At 41.7% G+C, this 18149-nt stretch overlaps 1 protein-coding gene across 5 annotated transcripts in view; it reads right to left on the bottom strand.

Moving 5' to 3' along the window:
* SMG7 (SMG7 nonsense mediated mRNA decay factor) overlaps window positions 1–18149 on the bottom strand; it is a 103383-nt gene that overhangs the window by 79381 nt on the left and 5853 nt on the right. For 3 of the 5 annotated variants that reach the window (XM_048860339.2, XM_048860335.2, XM_048860338.2), the window contains exon 2: window positions 17598–17728. The exons of the other annotated variants lie outside the window; for them this stretch is intronic. In XM_048860339.2, the coding sequence (XP_048716296.1) occupies window positions 17598–17671 (74 nt within the window). In that variant the 5' untranslated portion in view covers window positions 17672–17728. The remainder of the gene's footprint in view (window positions 1–17597; window positions 17729–18149) is intronic. 5 annotated transcript variants of the gene reach the window in all.

Genomic DNA, 18149 nt, shown 5'->3' with positions numbered 1-18149 from the left:
GGAAACACGGGATAGTGAATAAAAAGGCTTCAAACAAGGTCAGCTACTGCAAGTAATATTAATACAGCATTTAAAACCCTCACTTAGACTGTGGGTGTCACAGCTGTGATTGGAATTGCCCTAATGGTTGATATAAAGAATGTGGAGGGAGAAGATAGGTTTCCATGATCCTGGACTCAGTTTCTCACATGATGCACAGCTATGGTTGGAAAACAGTATTTGCTATTTTACACAGTTTCTAGTAGGAAACAGACCCTGACTTACAATGTTGCAATGAAAAGGGACATAAAATTGAGAAGGCCAGAGCACTGAACAACCGTACATGTCGTTCATGAGTTTAGCATGTGCTATAGCAAGTTATTTTTTCTTATTCTGCAGCAGTTCCTTTGGTGTGCAGGTGTCAGTGTTGGCATAAAGCTTACAATCAATTTGATATTCAAAAGATATGCACTGCACAGAACAAATACAGCACTAAAAAGCAGAATCTTTAGGCTGGAATCTGGCCTACCTCAGTAGTAAGCAAAAAAGTTACTGCTTTTAACCCCTCAGTGGTTTGTGTGAAATAGACTGGTGTTCTCAATCCAGGTCTCAGAAGAGAAATATTACATTTGACAAAATTTCAAGCCTGTTAGCAAGTCTCTTCAGATAACTGCGCACTCCTTCATCCTTATAGCTGGTAACTTTTGGTCAGGTTGATGGTGACCCTTGGGGAAATTCAGTGTATCTTTTCTGTAGACAGAGCTTATGAATGATGTCAGTTTGACAGCTCTGAAGCTAAGTCCTCTAAGTTCACTTAGACTTTTGGAAAAAGTCTCTCTCCCTGCCTACTCTGGAAAATGCTTTTGCTGACAGTTTCTAGATATGTCTATCTGGAGAGTGGAAGGCCTAAGTATCTAGAATTTGCTTCCCCCACTAGTTCAACACATCCTAGTGACTTTCATGAAGCAGTGCCACTCATCAACTTATTCCAGCTTTTGCCTAAATGGGCATCAGGGTGTGATTAAGGTTTTGCAATGGTTTGGGGAGTTTGACATAACTAAGTATTAATGTATAGGTGAATTGTATAAATTGAACAAGTATAATAGAATATATTTTCATGTGAAGTGCTTGCCCAAATAGCTTTTGTAAGCTTGAGGTTAACTGAACAAGTAGTTTTGAGTATTATAAACTTGGAAGTGTTAACAATTTTCAGAAAGTTTTAACATTTGTTCAATTACTTTATTTAAAAGAAACCACTTGTTCCACACAAGAGTTCATAGGACTATTTTTATTCAGTTAGAATGCAAGGAGGTTTTAGTTAAAATTTCAGCTATAACTTCAGCAAGAGAACTAAAGCACCACTCCACCAAATCTATGCTTCCACCTAAAGTTCCTAGCCCTTTACACTGTAAAGGTAAATAACTGACAAAACATTGGAAAGTTCTGCTAGAAGAGAATCTTCGGCTCCAACCTCAACCCCTGGCCTGAGTTCTACTTCTGGAATTTTCATCCCTGCATGAGTCCTCTCTGACCCCTTCTCTTATCATCAAGATAGCTCCACTTACAATATTGACTGGAAGAAGCGGCAATCCCACCACCATTGCACATTACCATTACTTGCATTCAAGACTCCAAGCTACTGCCCTTACCAGCACCACTCTGATATCAAGAGTTTCCTCTCATCTGCTCCCCTATTGCTTCCAATACAATGCTTCTCCAGAGATATAGTGAAATGAAACTCTGTAACAAGACTTGGCAATGAAAATGTGCCCAATATGCAAGACTACCTTCACGAAGGGTAAACATGTATGCCTGCTCCCTTTTATTCTATGGAAAGGGAAACATGAGTCCATCCCTTCTCCTCTCCACCCAAGAATATGGGGCTCACTGGAATCTATGTGCAGAACAGAAAGACTAAAGGTGGTCTCTGGACTGTCTTAAAGGTGAACAAGGTAAGTACAAGGCTCTTTCTAGCCCTTATAGGAGAATGGTGTCTCAGACTGTATGCGAAAGGTAAGTGTGAGAAATTGTGTCTGACCTATGGGAGGGTTGAACTGGAACAGGGCTGAATCTCTGACCCATGCATAGGGCTGGGCAAGTTGTCCATTGGTCAATAGACAATACTTTGCATTTACATAATGCCTCTGCAACTATTCTATAGATTTTCAGAATGTAGGTGGGGATAGTGACCCAACCTAGAAGGGTAGATCAGGGTAAAGTAGTACTGGAATTATAGGAGAATGGCTAGGGATAAGAGGGCAGAGTTAAGGTTAGTAGAGGAACCTTAACTGAATTTCCTAGAATTACTAGCTATTGTAAAAAAAAAAATACACACACACATACACATACACCTATATATTTTTTAAATATAGTGTGAGAGAGCAATATATAGTCAGCCTTGTTATTTTTTCAGTGAAGACTGGCTGGAATAATATTTTATTAAGTTTCTTCCCTGCTACCATCACCATCCACAGCTCTCTTCTAAGCCTCTAAAATGGAAGCTGCTAGTGGCTAAGGTAAGGAAAAGGTAAAAAAGTTCTGTTCTAGTTTGCTTCCTTGTCTCCAGCTACTGGCAATGCAGCTAAGGTAACAACTGTGCTCATTTAACAACATGTTCTGAGCAAGGAAAGTAAGTTACTGAAGGATTTTAAAAGTATTTATTTGAAACCATAAGAAGCAGTTCCATGTTCAAACTTAATAAAATCTCTGTTTTTCACATCTGTGTCATTTCAAGTCTCTGGTGGTGAAACTGTTTAAAAAGCATTTGCTTTCCTTTCATCACATGGTTTAAAATAAAGAGCACTCCAGATGCAAAGTTACTTCCAATTTCTAGTAGAAAATAAGTCTTAAATAACCAATATCCTTAAGGGATATCCTCAGCATCCCTTGTGATAACACATGCATTAGTGCACAGATAGTCAATCTGCATGCACTGGCTGGCAGCCAGCCCACTGGGAACAGGTAAATGACGTTAAATTCAACCTGGTAAAATCCATTTATTCGTTGTCTCCTTGACCTGTTCTGTGTTATACATTTTTTCTTTAGGTTTATAGAAGATCAATTACTCAGAAGTCTTTTCCAATCTGTCAGTCTTGGAACAAGACTGTAAAATTCTACTTGCTCCCAATGAAAAATTGTTTTTGGCAAGTTACAAAGGAGTTTCGCCACACCCCCATCACCATGATAAGGATAGTAGATTTTTGCATCTTAGCTGTTATACATTCTATGACAATTTTGCAAGGCTCCTTTGAAACCAAGCAAGGAAAACACTAGACTTTAAGTTTCCTAAAGAAAAGCAATGCTATGGCCTATGACAGAGAACGGTAACAACAATGACACCAATACTTTCTCATCCCCCATGTCCACACTCAGAGAAACACACCAGTTTCAATTCTGGGTTGTAACAGATATTCACAAGTCATTACAGCAATATTAGATCTAAAGCTCTTTTTCAACAACATTGTACCCATTACATTAGAGAAGTTACTGAATTAACAATATTTTTACTGCTACCTTTGTCAGTGAATAATGTTGCTGTGTATGACAGAAGAGGTTCAGCAATTAAAACTGATGTGTCAGCTACGTGTTTTGTAGCACTTATATCCCTATCTAGACCTTAAAAGTCACTGAATTCAGACTGATGTCATTTTAGATCATCAAATCAGCTTCAGATATGAAGTTATTTAGGTCAGACTTGAAGTGGCTAGATTGCTTTTTGGAGGTAAATAATCTAGCGGCAGTTAAGATAGCACTATTTTTAAATGGGTTAAGTTTGAGACTATCAAAGGCAAGCATTGGCAAGCATTCTAAAATGTTCAACATAATGGATGATTGAGTATTCTATTTAATACTATGCTCTCAGTATATATAACAAAATACGCAGCCTTATCATTCTGCAGGACCTAAACAGCAAAGAGTAGCTGTCATTAGCATCAAATGGTAACAAACTAGATTTTCCTCCAATCTCGTAGCTAAATTTTATTTCTTATGGATGGCTGTCAGAGGTCTTCTGAAGATTATGAATCTGGTTTATAACTTCTCATAAACATATAAAACAGACTAACTGGCTACATTTCAAGTGTCTTCCAACAAAGTATAGTGTGTCCATTCAAAGCAACTGCTCTAGAAGAAGAGGCTATATTTCCACAAGTCGATAGACTCATTCAAACAAACAGAGGCAGCGTCTAAAATACAGTTTCATTAGCCAGCACTCCAAAAACCCATCTTGGAGTAGGTCAAGTAAGAAACTCTCCCCAGCAAATGCTATCAACTTCTGCAAACTAACCTTTAATTTAAAAAAGAAAATAAAAAAAGTGTATATATACATATATACTTTATATAAGGGCTGTCGATTAACTGCAGTTAACTCACACGATTAATTGAGATTAATTTTTTGAGTTAATCGTGACTAAAAAAATCACAGTTAAATAGAATACCATTTGAAATTTATTAAATATTTGTGGATGTCTTTCTGCTTTTTCAAATATATTGATTTCAATTACAACACAGAATACAAAGGTTTCAGAGTAGCAGCCGTGTTAGTCTGTATTCGCGAAAAGAAAAGGAGTACTTGTGGCACCTTAGAGACTAATAAATTTATTTGAGCATAAGCTTTCGTGAGCTACTGCTGTTAGTTTCTAAGGTGCCACAAGTACTCCTTTTCTTTTTACGGAATACAAAGTGTACAGTGCTCACTTTATATTATTTTTACTACAAATATTTGCACTGTAAAAATGATAAAGATATGTATGAGGTGAATTGAAAAATACTAAGTATTGAAGCGCAATCTCTTTATTGTGAAAGGGCAACTTACAAATGTAGATTTTTTTTTGTTACATAACTGCACTCAAAAACAAAACAATGTAAAACTTTAGAGCCTACAAGTCCACTCAGTCCTACTTCTTGTTCAGAAGAAGACAAACAAGTTTGTTTATATTTACGTGACATAATGCTGCCCGCTTCTTATTTACAATGTCACCTGAAAGTAAGAACAGGCGTTTGCATGGCACTTTTGTAGCCAGCACTGCAAGGTATTTACATACCAGATCTGCTAAACATTCGCATGCTCCTTCATGTTTCCATGCTGATGACTCTCGTTAAAAAAAAAAAAAAAGGTGTTTCTTAAATTTTTGATTGAACTCCTTGGGGAAGAATTGTATGTCCCCTGCTCTGTTTTACCTGCATTCTGCCATATACTTCATATTATAGCAGTCTCAGCCCTGGTCTACACTAGGACTTTAGGTCGAATTTAGCAGCATTAAATCGATGTAAACCTGCACCCGTCCCCATGATGAAGCTCTTTATTTCGACTTAAAGGGCTCTTAAAATCGATTTCCTTACTCCACCCCTGACAAGTGGATTAGCGCTTAAATCGGCCTTGCCGGCTCGAATTTGGGGTACTGTGGACACAATTCGACGGTATTGGCCTCCGGGAGCTATCCCAGAGTGCTCCATTGTGACCGCTCTGCACAGCACTCTCAACTCAGATGCACTGGCCAGGTAGACAGGAAAAGAACCACGAACTTTTGAATCTCATTTCCTGTTTGGCCAGCGTGGCAAGCTGCAAGTGACCATGCAGAGCTCATCAGCAGAGGTGACCATGATGGAGTCCCAGAATCGCAAAAGAGCTCCAGCATGGACCGAACGGGAGGTACGGGATCTGATCACTGTATGGGGAGAGGAATCCGTGCTATCAGAACTCCGTTCCAGTTTTCGAAATGCCAAAACCTTTGTCAAAATCTCCCAGGGCATGAAGGACAGAGGCCATAACAGGGACCCGAAGCAGTGCCGCGTGAAACTGAAGGAGCTGAGGCAAGCCTACCAGAAAACCAGAGAGGCGAACGGCCGCTCCGGGTCAGAGCCCAAAACATGCCGCTTCTATGATGAGCTGCATGCCATTTTAGGGGGTTCAGCCACCACTACCCCAGCCGTGTTGTTTGACTCCTTCAATGGAGATGGAGGCAATATGGAAGCAGGTTTTGGGGACGAAGAAGATGATGAGGAGGAGGAGGTGGTTGTAGACAGCTCACAGCAAGCAAGCGGAGAAACCGGTTTTCCCGACAGCCAGGAACTGTTTCTCACCCTAGACCTGGAGCCAGTACTCCCCGAACCCACCCAAGACTGCCTCCTGGACCCAGCAGACGGAGAAGGGACCTCCGGTGAGTGTACCTTTTAAAATACTATACATGGTTTAAAAGCAAGCATGTGAAAGGATTACTTTGCCCTGGCATTCGCAGATCTCCTGGATGTACCCCCAAAGCCTTTGCAAAAGGTTTCTGGGGAGGGCAGCCTTATTGCGTCCTTCATGGTAGGACACTTTACCACTCCAGGCCAGTAACACGTACTCGGGAATCATTGTACAACAAAGCATTGCAGTGTATGTTTGCTGGCGTTCAAACAACATCCATTCTTTATCTCTCTGTTATCCTCAGGAGAGTGAGATATAATTCATGGTCACTTGGTTGAAATAGAGTGCTTTTCTTCAGGGGACACTCAGAGGAGCCCATTCCTGCTGGGCTGTTTGCCTGTGGCTAAACAGAAATGTTGCCCGCTGTTAGCCACAGGGAGGGGTGAAGGTAGCCACGCGGTGGGGGGAGGCAAAATGTGACCTTGTAATGAAAGCACATGTGCTATGTATGTAATGTTATCAGCAAGGTTTACCCTGAAAGAGTGTAGCCACTGTTTTATAAAATGTGTCTCTTTAAATACCGCTCTCCCTTTTTTTTTCTCCACCAGCTGTGTTTCAATGATCACAGGATCTTCTCCTTCCCAGAGGCTAGTGAAGCTTAGAAAGAAAAAAAAAAACCACACACTCGAGATGAAACGTTCTTCGAGCTCATGCTGTCCTCCCACACTGACAGAGCACAGACGAATGCGTGGAGGCAAATAATGTCAGAGTGCAGGAAAGCACAAAATGACCGGGAGGAGAGGTGGCGGGCTGAAGAGAGTAAGTGGCGGGCTGAAGACAGGGCTGAAGCTCAAATGTGGCGGCAGCTTGATGAGAGGAGGCAGGATTCAATGCTGAGGCTGCTGCAGGACCAAACCAGTATGCTCCAGTGTATGGTTGAGCTGCAGCAAAGGCAGCTGGAGCACAGACTGCCACTACAGCCCCTGTGTAACCAACTGCCCTCCTCCCCAAGTTCCATAGCCTCCACACCCAGACGCCCAAGAACGCGGTGTGGGGGCCACAGGCCAACCAGCCACTCCGACACAGAGGACTGCCCAAAAAAAAGAAGGCTGGCATTCAATAAATTTTAAAGTTGTAAACTTTTAAAGTGCTGTGCTTAAAGTGCTGTGTGGCATTTTCCTTCCCTCCTCCACCACCCCTCCTGGGCTACCTTGGTAGTCATTGCCCTATTTGTGTGATGAATGAATAAAGAATGCATGAATGTGAAGCAACAATGACTTTATTGCCTCTGCAAGCGGTGATCGAAGGGAGGAGGGGAGGGTGGTTAGCTTACAGGGAAGGAGAGTGAACCAAGGGGCGGGGGGTTTCATCAAGGAGAAACAAACAGAACTTTCACACCGTAGCCTGGCCAGTCATGAAACTGGTTTTCAAAGCTTCTCTGATGCGTACCGCGCCCTCCTGTGCTCTAACCGCCCTGGTGTCTGGCTGCGCGTAATCAGCTGCCAGGCGATTTGCCTCATCCTCCCACCCTGCCATAAACGTCTCCCCCTTACTCTCACAGATATTGTGGAGCACACAGCAAGCAGTAATAACAGTGGGAATATTGGTTTCGCTGAGGTCTAAGCGAGTCAGTAAACTGCGCCAGCGCGCCTTTAAACGTCCAAATGCACATTCTACCACCATTCTGCACTTGCTCAGCCTGTAGTTGAACAGCTCCTGACTCCTGTCCAGGCTGCCTGTGTACGGCTTCATGAGCCATGGCATTAAGGGGTAGGCTGGGTCCCCAAGGATACATATAGGCATTTCAACATCCCCAACAGTTATTTTCTGGTCTGGGAATAAAGTCCCTTCCTGCAGCTTTTGAAACAGACCAGAGTTCCTGAAGATGCGAGCGTCATGTACCTTTCCCGGCCATCCCACGTTGATGTTGGTGAAACGTCCCTTGTGATCCACCAGAGCTTGCAGCACTATTGAAAAGTACCCCTCGCAGTTTATGTACTCGGCGGCTTGGTGCTCCGGTGCCAAGATAGGGATATGGGTTCCGTCTATGGCCCCACCACAGTTAGGGAATCCCATTGCAGCAAAGCCATCCACTATGACCTGCACATTTCCCAGGGTCACTACCCTTGATATCAGCAGATCTTTGATTGTGTGGGCTACTTGCATCACAGCAGCCCCCACAGTAGATTTCCCAATTCAAATCGATTCCCAACTGACCGGTAGCTGTCTGGCGTTGCAAGCTTCCACAGGGCTATCGCCACTCGCTTCTCAACTGTGAGGGCTGCTCTCATCTTGGTATTACTGTGCCTCAGGGCAGGGGAGAGCAAGTCACAAAGTTCCATGAAAGTGCCCTTACGCATGCGAAAGTTTCGCAGCCACTGGGAATCGTCCCAGACCTGCAACACTATGCGCTCCCACCAGTCTGTGCTTGTTTCCCGAGCCCAGAATCGGCGTTCCACAGCATGAACCTGCCCCATTAGCACCATGATGCATGCATTGGCAGGGCCTATGCTTTCAGAGAAATCTGTGTCCATGTCCTGATCACTCACGTGACCGTGCTGATGTCGCCTCCTCGCCCGGTATCGCTTTGCCAGGTTCTGGTGCTGCATATACTGCTGGATAATGCGTGTGGTGTTTAATGTGCTCCTAATTGCCAAAGTGAGCTGAGCAGCCTCCATGTTTGCCTTGGTATGGCGTCCGCACAGAAAAAAGGCGCGGAACGATTGTCTGCTGTTGCTCTGACGGAGGGAGGAGCGACTGACGACACGGCTTACAGGGTTGGCTTCAGGGAGCTAAAATCAACAAAGGGGGTGGCTTTACATCAAGGAGTATTTCAGGCAGGACTTCACGGAGGGTTCCAATAAGAAATGGTGCACCTAAGTTATTGTTCTTATTGGAACAAGGAGGTTAGCCTGGCCTCTGATTGATACATGGCTAGATTTACCTCGCTGCACCTTCTCTGTGAGTGACTGCAGTGTGACCTAGAGGAATGAGTCCCCTAGACGGGGGAGGGGGGAAGCAAATAAATACAAAACAAATCTGGTCTATTTCTTGTTTTGATCCACTCCATCTATCTTTTACATCTTTGGCTGGCAGCAGACGGTGCAGAAGGACTGCATGCCATCCACATCTCATGGCTGCTCGGCAGAAGATGGTACAGTACGACTGCTAGCCATCCTCATCGCCTGCCTGCCCGGCAGAAGATGGTACAGTACAACTGCTAGCAATCTGTATCGCCTGCCTACTCACCATAAGACGGTTCAATAGGACTGACTGCAGGACTAAAGAGAAAGACCTGGTCAAGTCACTCCAAATTTAGTCCCTGCGCCCATGTCTGCCCAGGCGCTCCCAGCCAACGTGGCCAGGAGCACCTCGGACACGACGAGAATGGCTACCAGTCGTACTGTACCGTCTGCTGCCAGAAGGCAATGGGTTGCTGCTACTGTGTAGCAATGCCGTACCGCGTCTGCCAGCACCCAGGAGACATACGGTGACAGTTACCTGAGCGGGCTCCATGCTTGCCGTGGTATTGCGTCTGCACAGGTAACTCAGGAAAAAAGGCACGAAACGATTGTCTGCCCTTGCTTTCACAGAGGGAGGGAGGGAAGGGGGGCCTGACGATATGTACCCAGAACCACCTGCGACAATGTTTTAGCCCCATCAGGCATTGGGATCTCAACCCAGAATTCCAAAGGGCAGCAGAGACTGCGGGAACTGTGGGATAGCTACCCACAGTGCAACGCTCCGGAAGTCGACTCTAGCCTCGGTACTGTGGAAGCGCTCTGCCGAGTTAATGCACTTAGAGCATTTTCTGTGGGGACACACACACTCGAATATATAAAACTGATTTCTAAAAATCCGACTTCTATAAATTCGACCTTATTCCGTAGTGTAGACATACCCTCAGATGATGACCCAGCACACGGTTGTTTGTTTTAAAAACACTTTCACTGCAGATTTGATAAACCACAAAGAAGGTATCTATGTGAAATTTCTAAAGGTAGTTACAGCACTCAACCCAAGATTTAAGAATCTGAAGTGCCTTCCAAAATCTGAGAGGGAGGAGGTGTGAAGAATGCTTTCAGAAATCTTAGAAGAGCAACACTCGGATGCGGAAACTACAGAACTGAACTACCAAAAAAGAAAATCAATCTTCTTCTGGTGGCATCTGATTCAGATGATGAAAAATAAATATAATTGGTCCACACTGCTTTGGATTGTTATCTAGCAGAACCCATCATCGGCATGGACGCACGTCCTCTGGAAGGGTGGTTGAAGCAAGAAGGGACATATGAATCTTTAACACATCTGGCATGTAAATATCTTGCGATGCCAGCTACAACAATGCCATGCGAACATCTGTTGTCACTTTCTGGTGACATTGTAAACAAGAAGCGGGCAGCATTATTTCCTGCTAATGTAAACAAACTTATTTGTCTGAGTGATTGGCTGAACAATAATTAGGACTGAGTGAACTTTTAGGTTCTAAAGTTTTACATTGTTTTGCTTTTTGAGTGCAGTTATTTTTTTTGTACATAACTCTACATTTGTAAGTTCAACTGTCATGATAAAGAGACTGCACTATATTTGTATTAGGTGAATTGAAATTATTTTGTTTTTTACTGTGCAAATATTTGTAATCAAAAATCATATAAAGTGAGCACTGCACACTTTGTATTGTGTGGTAATTGAAATCACTATTTGAAAATGTAGAAAACATCCACAAATATTTAAATAAATAGTATTCTATTATTCTTAAAATAATTAATCACAATTAAATTGCTTGACAGCCCTATATATTTATTTCTAGCCTCTATGGTTGCAAAGACCACATCAGTTTGCTCTTGCAGGGTTAAACTGATGCAGTGCTGTCCTCTTAAATCTGCAGAAAGTGAGCTCTGCTGTCTATTCTGTTGCTCACAGATTCCACAAGCTGATGCACAGTGAAAGTGGAGATGTCTTGCCAGTTTTCAGATATGTGTGGACATGAGTGAAGCAAGAATCTGGTCACTCGTGCTGCAGTTTTGGAAAGCCATGAGCAACAGTACAGGCAGGCACTGCAACTATCCATTGTGAAGGGGGACTCAACACTGAAGGTGCAGGGAACCGACGAATAGCAGAAACAACTTCTTTCCAACAAAAACCTGAGGGGGTGAGGAGGTTAAAGTAACCCAGAAGACTGGGTGAGGTGAACAATAGTGGAGGATACCCCAGCTTGCCTACATGAGGATCTTTAACAAAACAGCAATTGTGAGGCAACTTACTCTACAACAGCTATTCTGAAATCTCTCTCCACGTGGACACTATTCTAGAACAGAAGTGATTTTATTCCAGAATAAATACAGGAAACTTAACAGCCACTTCATGAACACCAACAAAAAACATTCTGAGCGGAGCTGGTCAAAACAGGGGTGTAATTTAACAAAATTTCAGAATTTCTACAAAATGTATAAATTTTGAATATTTTTGAGAAGCTCCAACTCTCATTGAGCAGCTCGCAAATAAATTTAAGACATTCCCAACAACGACAAAGTCTAAACCAAAATCACTTGTAACAGTTCATAAAGACTAACAGTTATTTATGTAATAGTTGTCTAAGGTCTGTGCTTTTATATAAGCACACATTTTAACAATTTAAGAGTACATGAATACCAAACAGAAAAGTTTTTCTTCTGTCAAAACTCCATGCACCCATGATGAGACAGCTAGATGTACTTAAAAAACCCTCAGTCCTAACACTTATTCAAGGCCATAAAATGCTGATTTAATGTAGAGGACACGGTAAGCACGTATAACTGGGATTTATTCAGTTTGCCAATAAATTTATTCACTATACCAATTGTGATAGGACGTTACTACATGCTGTGGAAATCATATTTCTAATTCTCCATTTTAAGAATATAGTCCACATTTAAATATTTAAGAAGCTGAATAATAGTGGAGAAACAGAGTTAAGACTGAGTGCTGGTCAGAGAGAAATCCTGCTCTTTAAATATTCCAGAGCATTTCACAAATGTAAATAGATTTAATCTAATGATTAATTTCATCTGCTACGGAAATGCGGGTACTTTTTGGGAGAGAAACACTTAATGGTAAGTGAGCAGGACCTTGGCTTTATTAGTACCAGTTGACATTCCATGAAAGACATATGACCTACAGTTGGTTTCAGTAAAGATACCCAAAGAACATAAGTATGGAACTAAAGAAGCAACCAAGTAAATGTTCCCAATACAGTAATATAACATGAGCCTTCAAAAACAGACTAAGTTCTAAAGAAGGAGAGAGAAGAAAATCAAGAATCACATATTTGGAACTTGCCACAAATCAATGCTTGAATTTCAGCCAGATGCTGAAGTTTATTTCTAATGACTAAATAGCATCTGGGAGATAAGAGTGTAGACTGTATTTTCTGAACCACCCTCCAGCAGTCTTCCACTGAAACCAAACTGTTGAGCTTGCACCTCCTGAATTCTTTCAGTCAGGCATAGATTACGGATTTAAATCTAACTGTGATTCATGACAGTCTTGTGTAAAGACTGACTATCCTGGTAAACTACAATGGCCACCAGATCATTTTAACTTTAAGCAACAGCAAACAATAAGTAAAAGGAATTAGAAACTGAAGGTTCACTCTGGGGGAAAAAAATGTATCACTACTGCATTGCTACAGGACAACAGTATTTCCATCAAAAACCAATATACTCTGAAATGTTGGTGGTTAAAAGCTTTAGTGCACGTATATGTGCACTATCATCTGCTGGGTATTTAACAGGGGTTAGTGAGATTTTAGCTAACCACTGCTTTTCCTTATTACTTAGCACATCTATATATACCGGTCTAACATATTCTGTTCTTACATTAAAACAAAAAATCGACCTAATTTTGAAAATCACTAGGCCATTGTGTGAAAACAAAACATGGAACCATATGAATCATGACTGCTGTAATCTGATGAATCAGGTATCCATATGTTCAACTGAATTTTCAATTATATATAAATTTGATTTTCTATAATTTTGCCTTTGAAGACAAAAACATCAACTCCCTTCCAGTTTGTCATCCCAACAGATAAATCTCCACACAGGCCTCAAAATGTCTCATTGCTACAAGCTCCATTATAGTACTTTCTAGCCTTTGCAGGTCTCTAATAAAAGAATCCTCTCCATAAAAGGTTTCAGAGGAACAGCCGTGTTAGTCTGTATTCGCAAAAAGAAAAGGAGTACTTGTGGCACCTTAGAGACTAACCAATTTATTTGAGCATGAGCTTTCGTGAGCTACAGTGATGAAGTGAGCTGTAGCTCACGAAAGCTCATGCTCAAATAAATTGGTTAGTCTCTAAGGTGCCACAAGTACTCCTTTTCTTTCTCCATAAAAGAAAGACTTCAGTTAACACTAGTGATTAAGTCCATCATGACATTGCAAAAGTGTACACAAACTTGCCTATTTTAATCTCAAAGAACACCCCTAATTCTGGATATTTCAATCTAACTCAGTATCTTCCAAACAGGCAATCCCCACATTTGGTCTGTGTCTTTAGTGCCCTGACTAGCAATCCTGCATGCATGGTGGATGCTGCCAGAATAGATAGTTACCTCAAAAGGCATCAGCAAGTGCTTGAAGTCACCACCTTTTAGGACTTAAACAGTAAGATCTGAAAACTTCTTTCACAATAGATTCAAATTTTTGAGACGGAAGAGTTGTGCCAAAACTTCGACTGAATACACTGCTGCACCAGCTAAATTCAGATGAACCATCTCTTGGAATTCCTGTTGCCTGAAACGTCAATTTCTTAAGCTTTTTACTCCTATGACGCCATAAACTGTTGCTGATATTAAATCTACTACACCAGAGTTAAATAAATCTTGAGTAAATCCGTTGTATACCAACCTTTGCTCAAGTACAGACTTGTCATCAGCAAGCACAGTAATAAATTTAGTTTTCTGTATGTGTTTGAGACACTTTCAACTTTGCAGTTGCCTGTATAATGTCTTTCACAAGTGGATGCAAATATGGTTTCATCCAAGATTAAGGCCACTTTTGGCATACAAATTGTAGACTACAACAAAATCTCTGAAACTGAAATGTTTAGGGTATGTGTAATCAAAGTGGCAAACTACTGCATGGCCTTATGTTGTGTGGCTATGCTTTAGCTACTCACTCCTTGGCACACTCTTCCATGCTATACATTTTATACGTACTTGGGGAAAAATAAAGAACAGGCAACTCAGCTATAGCTACAGATCGTTCTTCCCCCCCACCCCCCCCAGGTCAGTATGTAGTTTTTATATATGTTTAGACAGTAAGACAAGGACTGACTTGTAAATCAAAGTATCTGCTAATTATGGACTCAGTACAAAGCTTATTATGGATAAGTTGGATAGTTAGACCTAACACTTGCCTTTCTGGCAAAAAATAACCCCATTTGGACTGATTGTGGCCTACAGATTGTAAACTTATTCTCCATATAAAAATCAAAATGGCCTTGGCAGTGGTAGAAGCAGCAGCTACTGCTAAATTTTTGGGGTTCTAGGAGTTGCTGCATAGCTTACCCTGGCTTGGCTGGGAAATTAAACTTATTTGGAGACCTTTGCATTAACTACCTCTGAGATACTTGACTGCTGGGGGATGGACATGGACACAAACAGACAAGCAGTAGTGACTTTCCAGAAATTGCTCTTGAATAGCTTTAATGACAAGTTTCAGAGTAGCAGCCGTGTTAGTCTGTATCAGTCTCTAAGGTGCCACAAGTACTCCTTTTCCTTTTTAATGAAAGGATTATTCCTCCAAACTGGACATCAGAACTAAAGCCCAAACTGAGAGTGTAGCGCAGTGTAAGAGAGCTCCAAATAGCAACCTTCTCAGTGACAGATACAGTGCCAAGGTATGCTGTGGAAACTTATTCCAGTAACTTCCAGATCACTAGAAATTTAATATAATCATGTAACCACATATACATTTTTTGAACCATTTGAACAGCCATTAAACTGAGATGGACCGACCCCTGGTCTTATCTACATAAGCCACAAGAATTCTGGAGAACTTGCGGGATAGATTTGTTCCTATATAGATAACTTTAGGCTTCCAAAGAGTCTTAAATGCCGAGCCGGACATCCTTGGGCTTGGAGGGAGAGGAAATGTGAAGACTAATGGCCTGATTGAGATGGAAGTTTAGACAGTAATTTGGGGTGAAGATGCATGACCTACTTTTAATAAACACAGTACAAGGAGGATCCAGCCATCGGACTCTTATCTCACTAATTCTCCAGGCTGATGTTACAGATATAAGGAATTCTGTTTTCAGAGATAGGACACAGTCAATAGTCTAACTAAGGTTCAAAGAAAGGAACTCAGGAACTTTGTGAAAACAACATTTTGTTCACAAGAGGTGGTTCACACATCAGAGGGAATACCCAGGAAAAAATGAAGAGCCACCCTGGTCTACTTTTTGAGCTGTCCAGAAGGAGAGTCTTCCAGTTCATTGAGTAGAAATGTCTTGTTAACGGTTTCCTACTTTTGGACCTCAGCAGAGCACTTGATCTACTGCTCCCAGCAATCAACCAAACTGTCAACTTGAGATCCCATTGGACAATCTCATCCCAAACCAAAACAATATATCTAGCAGACTGAGAACCTGGACTTGTGGATTTAACTATAGTTTCAGAAGGCCAGAATATCAAAATTGCCATGCCCAAGTCAATTGCCGTGCCCAAGTCAGCATCTTGGTTACATCCTTATCCGATTTCTGATGGTCTTCTGGCTCAAGGTTGAAGGAAACTCTTGCCTCTAGTCCAGAGGGGAATATCTGTTGATGATGCTGGATCCTGCCTGCTCCTGAAGTATATGAGGAGATATTTGGCAGTCACTGCCGGCAAAGACATCTAGCTGGATCTTACCCATTTGCAGAAAATGTAGAACTAGTCATATTACTGACTGTCAACTCTCAAGGGGTCTGCCAAAACATTGTCTAAACTTTTTCCTGAAAATGGAGAGCCACTGGAGCACACTGACAGTGAATGCTGCATTCCAACACGATAACTTTCTGACATAGCTGGCTAAATCAAGCCCCTATCCTTGGCAGTTATTCTAATTTATCTGTGTGAGGTTCTCCATCAGGATTTGGACTTGATAATTACCAGTCCTCACCTATCACATAGCCTGAGCATAAGCCTTATGCCCCAAAAAGGTTGAGGCACCTGGTGTTTATTCTTAGATGCGAATCTAGAAGCTCCAGCCTGGCAAGGTCTCTCATTGGCCACTGCTATTGAGAGCACATCTAGGATTAGGCAAGAGTAAAAATATTCAAAGCCCTCCTCAGGGACTTGATACTGTCTAATTACAAAAAACTAAACCTAGAGTCAGCAAAAGGGCCCTTGCAGGCTGAAAGCACCATTGTTCATAGGGGTAGCAACACTGCTTTCCCACAGAATATCAGAACCAACAGGCTTTCTTCTGGACCAAAATAAATCCTATGTCTAAGGACTCCATACTATGTCCCCAATAGCTCCCAGAAGGCCTTCATGCCATCAGCAAGCTGGGCAACCTATATGCTCAGCAGGAAAGACTAGGAGAAATGAGGCACTCCTAACTCATCTGTGACACCAAACTCATTCCCTTCTATTACTGACCTCCTCAGACGGAGATATTAGCTGTGGGGACACCATGCTGATTGCAGGACCAGGAACAGGTGGAGAGATGCTGGCTTAAAGAAATAACTCTTGTAGTCTGATCCAGTAGATATAGGAAACAAAGTCTGACAATACATGGATTGCAACCAGAGTAACTACTCTGCACAACAGCAAATGTGAGATATTAGTGATATGGCACTGAATGAAGACAGGGAGCAGTCAAGAGGAGATTAACACAGCAGATGCAGGGAAGTAATGGAGCTATTGGTGAGTCCATGAAGACAGAGAAACAATGTGAATTATAAAAAAATTAGTAGTCAAAACTTTTAATGAAGAGACTAGTTTGATCATGAGATTAAACCAATCACATGAACTCTCAGTACTGTTGACTTGTCAGTACCAGAATTACTCAATGGTATGCAAGACCTGTAATTCAATCATCTTTCTTTCTATGGTTATGTTCTACCAGAGTAAAGCTACATTTAGCTAAAATGTAGAATTCGCACCTTTGTGAAATACATGTATTAGTTCTAGCCTCAAATAGCTAAGAGTTTAATTAAACTAATGCACGTCAAGTCAGTTATGAAAAATATATTTCCTCAAGGAAAACTTGAGGAATGAGCTAACAGTTCAATTCTTTTCTTTTGTAAAAGAAAAATAAGCTGTTTACAGGAAGTAAAAGTTAGTTCTATTTTATATTAAGATTTCCATTAATATACTGTTCCACTATGTATGATTTAAAGTGACCTGACATTTCAGCTTTATTCTCTCTCCAATACCACAACAAGTTTGCTCCATTTATTAATATTTGTGGGCTTAGTTTTATGTATTTTTTTAAATATTAAACAACAGCCTTGCAAACTCACCTGGAGTCCTGAAAGATAAGCCAGGCTCTTTCCTTCTCGCATATCACCAGCAAGTAATAAAGTTTACCCTCCATGACACCTCAAGAACCACACTGAAGGCTGAGGTCGGGTGGGTAGGTTCACAGGCCTAGCTGTTGGGGAAAAAAAAAATATTACCCTGTTCTCATAAAGACACATGTACTCAGCTTTACATGGGGCAAGTAATCACAATGACGTCAACGGGACTACTCACAGCACGTAAAGTTAAGCACATGCTTAAGTCTTTAGGGATCAAGGCCTATAGAATCATAGGACTGGACCTTGAAAGGTCATCTAGTCTAGTCCCCTGCACTCACGGCAGGACTAAGTATTATCTAGACCATCCCTGACAGGTGTTTGTCTAACCTGCTCTTAAAATCTCCAATGATGGAGATTCCACAACCTCCTTAGGCAATTTATTCCAGTGCTTAACTACCCTGATAGTTAGGAAGTTATTCCTAAAGTTCGACCTAAACTGCCTTTGCTGCAATTTAAGCCCACTGCTTCTTGTCCTATCCTCAGAGGTTAACAAGA

This window comes from Caretta caretta, chromosome 8 (genome assembly GCF_965140235.1).
Source record: "Caretta caretta isolate rCarCar2 chromosome 8, rCarCar1.hap1, whole genome shotgun sequence".
NCBI classification, from domain to species: Eukaryota; Metazoa; Chordata; order Testudines; family Cheloniidae; genus Caretta; species Caretta caretta.
This window is presented reverse-complemented; position numbering and strand designations above follow the sequence as displayed.